At 42.0% G+C, this 8,042-nt stretch overlaps 1 protein-coding gene across 2 annotated transcripts; it reads right to left on the bottom strand.

Annotated features, from left to right (window-relative positions):
• Window positions 1–454: 454 nt before the first annotated feature.
• On the bottom strand, window positions 455–7,564 carry LOC109740398 (V-type proton ATPase subunit B 2). Of its 2 annotated transcripts, none has more exons than XM_020299451.4 (15): window positions 7,361–7,564; window positions 6,943–7,016; window positions 6,315–6,370; window positions 6,100–6,198; window positions 5,864–5,923; window positions 5,446–5,557; window positions 5,067–5,275; window positions 4,409–4,537; window positions 4,116–4,253; window positions 1,919–2,069; window positions 1,543–1,625; window positions 1,357–1,404; window positions 1,213–1,266; window positions 1,046–1,129; window positions 455–969 (listed from the first exon to the last, which is right to left on the bottom strand). In XM_020299451.4, exons 2-15 carry the CDS (start codon window positions 6,998–7,000, stop codon window positions 784–786), a joined length of 1,467 nt encoding a protein of 488 aa, XP_020155040.1. In that variant the 5' UTR covers window positions 7,001–7,016; window positions 7,361–7,564; the 3' UTR covers window positions 455–783. The 2 variants fall into 2 exon arrangements, with proteins under 2 accessions (XP_020155040.1, XP_020155041.1); XM_020299452.4 differs by having other exon boundaries at window positions 7,220–7,382.
• Between the last annotated feature and the right edge of the window lie 478 nt (window positions 7,565–8,042).

Here is an 8,042-nt window from a genome sequence, read left to right as displayed (position 1 = left end):
TGAATTTGCCTTTTATGTATAGATCGCAGCTCAAGGTATTTCATCATGAATTTTTACACATATGTGGGTTGCATCCTTACATACATCCTTACATACACGCATATTTTTTTCAGAATTGTTCGAACCATAAAAGTTTGAATTTGAATTTTTTAAAAATAAAGGCCTCCATGGAGATCGGCCTCAAAAACGCCTCTCTCGGGTGCATCAGCTGCACTTAGCTTATTTTACCCAAGATACACTCTCATTGTTCACATGTCAACCTATTTATGAGGTGACATTTGTTAGCTACTCCATTGAGTATGATTAGTCGTTACCATGAGTCACCAAAACAAACATGCAATTTCTTGTACTCCCTCTGTAAACTAATATAAGAGCCTGTAGATCACTACTTTAGTGATCTATACGCTCTTATATTAGTTCGCGGAGCGAGTATCAATCAATTTACTTAAAAGCCTTAACAAAGAACAAATCAATATTGTTTACATTTTCCACAAGTCCAAAAATATATAACTAACATCTTCGGGCATGTACGCGCCTAAACGGCTTTTCAGTTTTGCTGCACAATACAGGGAAATGAAACCAGAAAGAGGTCTAGCTTGTGAATGGAAGCTACATGGGATTACAAAGCTGCCAGTGCACAAGACATGTGGGGTACAACTTGTGCATACAGACTGGAAAGAATAGGATCTGACTATATAACGTAGCAAAATGATACAAGTTTGGATTCTTCTCTTATTCAAGCTGTTCATCATGAAAAAAATGGACTTTTATGAACAAAATGGATCAATGGGTGGCATCTCTGCTGTAGAACTGATCCAAGGTCTTCGCAGGAATACGGTGGAGAAGTTCACGGGGGAATATACGTAGCAATGTCCATGCCAGATCAAGTGACTGAAAAATGTTCCGAGTATCGTATGCTCCTTGCGCTACAAATTTCCTCTCAAACTTATCGAGGAATTCTAAATAGAGCTGCACGATGAGAATCATATCATTAGTTTTGTACTAAAAGATAATCGATGCACAACTAAATTAACTGGCAACAGACCAGGTCCTCAGATGAAAGAGCCTCCTCTCCGACAACTGCTTTCATGGCTTGAACATCCTTCCCAATGGCGTAGTTGGCATACAGCTGAACAGAAGGTCATGTTAGCCCATCAACATATATCATAAGGTGAATGAGACATAAAAATGATCTCAAATGCAAACGAATACCTGATTGGACACATCTGAATGATCCCGGCGTGTCATACCTTCACCAATAGCACTCTGCACGTAAAGAATTATGACATAATTCTCCATGTGATCCCAAACTAAGAAACACTAAATGCCACAAATTTTGACTAGCTACAAAAGTACCTTCATCAGACGAGAAAGAGATGGCAGGACGTTGATGGGTGGGTATATCTGAGAAAGCAACACAATACTTCCGTTAATCCGTTAGATAATAAAAAAGAAATCCCTCACAATCATGTATTGAAGGAACAATCAATGCTTATAACAGGAGGAGGAAAAGCGACAACAAAAAAGAACATGCAAGTGCACCTGTCTATTATGAAGCTGTCTGTCAATATATATCTGCCCTTCGGTAATGTATCCCGTAAGATCAGGAGTTGGATGGGTGATATCTGTTGAGGAAACGAACAAAAGGTCAGGCATGACACTGCGATCTGCCGGGAAGCAAGACTACTAATCCACTGGATAGACATCAAACAACATTCAGGCAGCGGATACTTAGATTTCTAGTTTTTTTCCCACCTGATAGAGTTCTAGTTAAGTGGATTTTTTCTAATGGATAGGGTGCAACATACCACACAAAGTGGGCTGAAAATTGCAACTGCAAAAAAAGAGGCTTCCTAGAATGGAAATAATGTAGGATTAAAGATAATAACTCTAGCAATGCAACTGGTCCGTTGCTTACCATCATTAGGCATTGTAAGAATAGGAATTTGGGTAATTGATCCTTTTCTTCCCTCGATACGCCCAGCTCGCTCATATATGGTGGCCAGATCAGTATACATATACCCAGGATAACCACGCCTACCAGGTACCTCTTCTCGTGCTGCTGAGACCTAAACATAAATAAAATTCACATGTAATTAAGAAAATCAAAATCGTTGAGTCTTCGACCATATACAAAAGATGACGGATGACACTGTCCTGAAAGGCGACGTATCAAGTGAAAACTTGATTTCAGTGAAAATCTGGAAACTTGGATCCCACCCCGTTGGATCTGTAGCGAACTGCATCTACTCAAGAGCTCCCACCAGCAACTTAAACGCACATTAGCACATTAGCACAAAACCCCCTCCTTCCTAGTAATGTTGTCAGGTTTTTGAGCATTGGCTTATCCTCTACCGCCCCTACCCGTCCCTACCCCGCAGCGAAATAGCCATGGCGGCGACGCCGGCGCGCCCCACGCCGGATGGCTGCCGAGGGGAGGCGCCACAGCCGGCGCTGCCAAATGCGGCGGCATGTCCATGCACCGTTCCGACTCCCCTTGGCAGGGACAGCTCCTGCGGCGCGGCGGCCACAGACAAAGCTCCCAACGGCGGCAGCGCAGCCACGCACCACGTTGAAGCCCCTCGGCGGGGAGGGCTCGCGAGGTGAGGCGACTACAGCAGGCGGGGCTCATAGCTGTGGCGGTGCAGGCACTGAAGCTCACCTCGAGATGGGGTCCCAACACTCGAGCGGCGCCGTGGTCGTGTCCTGTATGTGTATGTAGGAAGCCCGTCCCGCAAAAGTGTGCTGCAATTTTCATGTAAATTCCGTGTAGGTAGTATCTGATTCAGTGTGAAGTTGTAGCTCCTCCTAATTCTTGATGTACAGAATTTTCTCTCTGAACTTTGCTCCTCCTTTGTAAACTTGTAGCTGAATGTTGGTGTATTACCACTCAAGATTCAATGGGATTTTTTGCTTTAGTTTATAGTATATGACTAACGGAGTGACTTGTTTGTACAGATCTGAATAATGATGGAAACACCATTGCAACTAGCTACATGAATACACTTTCTAGTAATAAGTATAGACCTTTCTAGTAATAAGTATAGACGAAAGTAATAACTGAAAATGCAGTAAGCATCAGAAGGTTGCATGCTTGCAGCAAAGAGCAGTTCATATTCCTGAAATGCAGTAAGCATAAAAAAGCTTGCAGGCTTTCAGCAAATAGCAGTTTCTATTCCTAAAAGATCACAAGCATACTCTGCATAATGGGTTGTTTCATTTCTACAGGAGAAAATAACCTACAAAATGGTCCAAATCATCTCCCAATTAAATAGTGAATGCGAGAGTTTAATGGCCAGTTCTTTGCATAAAATGTAAATAAGTTTGCTGATTGTTACCAATTCTCTTCAGATGACACATTTGCTACAATTTAGATTGACAATACAAACACTAGAAAATTCTCAAACTTAAACATTCAGAGATACAGAAATCTCAAAAGCTCATGCCACATAAATTTCATGCCCTCAATAGGTCAAAAGATAACAGTGAAGCTCTGAATTTCATCTTGTTCTACACCAAAATTAAAAGCACCGGCTTGCCTCAAATCAAATAGGAGGGGAGGTCAGGGGACCGAATAGAGGTGAGGAGTACTCCAAAGAGCCAGTCACGGCCTGCATAGGGCGAGCCGCAGCCGACGGCAGCCCGTTCGCGATCAGCAGTCATGGTGCCAGACGTGACCGGTGGAGGGAGAGTCGCAGCCGATGGAGAGCCCATTGAGGTCGGTGGAGGGCAAGTCGCTGCCGACGGAGGTCTCGTTGCAGCCGGCATATGGAAAGGGCTAGCCGGCGGTTGAGGCTCCATCGTGACGCATAACAGGATTGAAGACGTATCCATCTCATGAACAGTCAAGGACTATGGCCCTAGATGGCGAATAGGAGAGGGGGTTTTCTGCCAATGTGTGTTTAAGTTGCTGGTGGGAGCTCCGCCTTTGAGCAGATGCCGTTCACTACAGATCTACGGGGTGGGATCCAAGTTTCCAGATTTTCACTGAAATCAAGTTTTCACTTGATACTACGTCGTCCTGAAAAGTCATTCTACTCAAAGAACAAATAACTGAACAGATTGAAGCTCACAGAATATGATGAGATAAGAAAATCATAGAGAAAACACACTACCTCACGAAGTGCATCGGCATATGAGCTCATATCTGTTAGAATCACAAGAACATGCTTCCCACATTCATATGCCAAATATTCAGCAGTTGTTAAGGCAATTCGAGGAGTGATAATACGCTCAATAGTGGGGTCATTTGCCTGCGAAACAATCAAGGCAAGAGATTCAGGTTTCATGGTATGCTTTCTTAGTATTGCTCGGGTCAAATATATTAAACACAACTACAACCTCAAAGATCTGATTTGCACATTCTAATAACAAAATCACCAAAAAAAATAGCAAAATCAAATTTTACCAAATTCAGGAAAAGAGTGACCCGCTCCATTGAACCATTTTCTTCGAAGTCACGCTTGAAAAATTGTGCCGTTTCCATGTTTACTCCCATAGCAGCAAACACAATTGCAAAATTGTCTTCTTCACCTCCCTAATATAAACCATAGCAAGATGAGTAGAAGAAACACCAATCTGCAGACAAAATAACAAAACCAAAACTTTCGGCATGGTTGCTTTACACAGTATGAGACTGAGAGCAATCCATAACTTTGCAGCTCTTTGTATAATTTCCAGAGACCTATTCAACAGGTAATAAGTCTAACTCTACCCACAAACGGTCGGTCTTCCCCTTGCCAGAAAGTTAAAAAAGTCACAGAAGTCAGAGAACTATTATAACTATGCATATATTTTATGAAGGATGCAACTTGCAAGCTAAGTGCAAAGAATATGATGCTCAGGAACATAAGATTGACTGTGTGCTTAGTTAAGTGATTGTCCGTAAACACCCTTATGTTGGTTGTCAATGGCGCAAGCAAGAGAGACTTATTATAACTACCCACACATTCCATGAAGGATGCAGCTCAGTGCAAAGAAAATGATGCTCAGGAAACTGAGATTGACTTCATGCATTGGTAGCCAATGTCCGTAACCAACCCTGCTATAAAGGATATGTTCATTACCTCTGCTGCATGCTTGCTTTGCTCCAACCTTTTAACGAGACCAGCTTGACGACAAATTTGAGCAGCAATTTCATTATGAGGAAGTCCAGCAGCAGAGAAAAGAGGAATTTTTTGCCCTCGAGCGATCGAGTTCATGACATCAATGGTGGATATTCCTGTTTGAATCATCTCTTCTGGATAGGTTCTCTCACTTGGGTTGATAGAACTTCCTGGGATAATATCAGACATCTCTCAGATATTATAAAGGTTACCATAAGTTAAGATGGAGCCTTTCACAAAGAATAGATTATTTAACTAATCTCCAGTTCTCCTAAGAAGTGTCCATGCCACTTGTCTACCCTAAGCATAAGAAAGTTTACGATAACATGAAATAACTCACCAGAAATATCCAAGTAAGCCTCGGGCAATATAGGGGGGCCATTATCAATAGGTTTTCCAGAGCCATTAAAAATGCGTCCAAGCATATCAAGTGAGACGGGAGTTTTCAAAACCTGTAACACAAAACGGTGCCATATGCAAAGAAATAAAGTGGTGAAGTTGAGACGAGTCAACAAAGCCTCATTCGAAAAATAAAGTTATTCAGCAGGAAGACGTTTGATATCACTAAATGTTCATGCCTAGCATTTTCTGGGTTCAGTTTCCATATCCAACTTTAAGATGGCTGATGTCATTTATTGTTCATACTGAAATTGTATAGCTATAGTTTGATGATCTGGGTATTTATTGCATAGAAAGAAATAAAGCATTTAATGATTGAACGACAAAGAATCAGAAGCAAAGATGTGAATAACAGGTACCTCGCCTGTGAACTGCACAGTAGTATACTTGTTGTCTATCCCTGAAGTACCTTCAAATACCTTAAGAGGCACGCAGCTCAGTATCCAAAAAAGGTCAAGTACCATGTAACCAAATACAATTTAATGCACTGGATCCCTAAGCAAACTATGTAAAAAATCAGATCAAATGCAACATCGTGTAAAACTCAATTGGCATTCTTCAATCAAGAGAATATGGTCCATAGAAAGGAAACAACCTGCACAACAGCTTTTTCACCATCGACTTCGAGGACTTGACCACGACGAGTGGTGCCATCTCCCAATCGGATGTTCACAATCTCCTGATACTTTGGGCCCTAAAATAGGTTTATACAGCGAAAATTTACTGAGTGTGAGAATGGTTATTTGATCCAACCATAATTTCGGTAACATTAGCAGCTATAGCTATATAGAGAAGAATGACAAATCATACCTTTACTTTGTCCAAAATAACCAACGGCCCTGCCACACCGGAGACAGTCCTATACTCTGCATGACAAGCAGAAATTCATTATCATCTTTGCTATATCACCCAAATGGGTTTTCAAAAAAAGACTAATGATTTCCTAAAAAAACTATATAGACTAATGTGAAAGATAGGAAGCAACACCGGCGGGGGGTGCTAGATAGGCCACACCGAGTGTAAGTACAACTAGTGTGAAACTATGGGAGAAAAGCAAAGATACAACGGAGAAAGGCAAGGACCTCAGGACCATGGTTCAGGAGAACATTGCTGATACTGATTTGCAGCACATTCCTGTCAGGATCAAGAATAAACGAACAGGACAACCTTTACTGTCTGCCAGCATATTTACTTTAAAGATTGATAAAATCTCAGTTTCATCGGGTCAAAAAAACATCTCCGTTTCATCAAATGAGTGCACTCTAGCAGCATGCCAATCGTCCGGCATCTATTATCTTTATATGCACAGCAGAGCACTAATGTAGCAAACCTATCCGTTCGCCATTGGAGTAACACAAGAAAGCTAAACAATCTAGGCTGTAATTCTCAAGAGCAATATACATACCACAAGCTTCGGTTTGCCTTGGTCAAGACTTACCTATGCCAATCTCCAATGTCCCCTCCTCCATCTCGGCGCCATCCTTCGCCAGACCCATGCTGGCGACGAACAACCTGCAGGAAATGGCAAAATCAAGGAAACCGTCCAAAGAAACAAAGGAGGAAGAAAGTGACCACGATAGGCCATAGGACCAATCTAGACCGATGGATCACTCCAATCAACACCGCCGCATCAAACGCGCCAACCCCACTAAAATTGCACTCTCCTAAATGCCTGAGTAAGAAAAGGCTTGCAATATTTCCCGCTTGAACTCTACCAGCAGATCTGGGCTCTCGGTCGGATCTTGGTCCAGGATCCGAGGATGGGAACAAACACAGCACAAGGATCAACCCAATTCTCCCCGGATTGGGCGCTAGTTGGCTGGGATTTGAGCGGGTTGAGTCGCGAGGAGACGCACCTTGGGTCGGGTTGGCAGCAGAGAGGTAACGAGATGGAGAACGAGAGGGAGAGGAAGACAGAGACGTGGCTAGAACCCAACGTGGGTGGTGGAGACGACGACACGAGCGGAGGAGGAAGGCTAACGAAATTAAACACCAGAGCCCAAATTGAAAGAAAAAAAATTAACACGGTGCAATCACCTCACTACACACATACACCCTATCTCTATGAGTTACTCTCCCTCTATCCCATAATATAAGAGCGTTTTTGAAATTTTAAAACTAGTATATGGAACGGAGGGAGTAGTTTGAGATGCTGAGACAGCACGTCATCTTGATCCAAATTAAAATTATTAAATATACATACATAAATACGTGTATATCTATTTTGCGTTAAATTCTGCATGAGCTCGTCGCTCCGGCCATTACAGGTGAATAAAAAGAGAAAGAAATCCACTTGCAAATCCCCTCCAGGTACTAATGGTGGTAATAGAATCTACTAGTACCAAATTTACTATCAAGAATTAATCAGAAATTGAGTTGTAAGGAAGTCTGTCATTTTTCTATAAAATTTTATAGTGTTTATTATCAAATCTCCTCCTTGTAGTAGTGGGTGGTAAAACGATTTATCATTTTTACCACTAAGCACCAAGTGTATTACCATCAAAAGTCAACCCAAAAATGAGTCATAACACAGCAGAG

Source organism: Aegilops tauschii, chromosome 6 (assembly GCF_002575655.3).
Source record: "Aegilops tauschii subsp. strangulata cultivar AL8/78 chromosome 6, Aet v6.0, whole genome shotgun sequence".
NCBI lineage: Eukaryota > Viridiplantae > Streptophyta > Magnoliopsida > Poales > Poaceae > Aegilops > Aegilops tauschii.
This window is presented reverse-complemented; position numbering and strand designations above follow the sequence as displayed.

Excerpts from the sequence above, each read along its gene's own strand:
- LOC109740398 (XM_020299451.4), bottom strand. The coding sequence starts at position 7,000 with ATGGGTCTGGCGAAGGATGGCGCCGAGATGGAGGAGGGGACATTGGAG. Across the intron at positions 1,405-1,542 it reads GACAGCTTCATAATAGACAG|ATATACCCACCCATCAACGT; the intron begins GTGCACTTGCAT and ends TTGCTTTCTCAG. Across the intron at positions 970-1,045 it reads CTCTTTCATCTGAGGACCTG|CTCTATTTAGAATTCCTCGA; the intron begins GTCTGTTGCCAG and ends CTCATCGTGCAG.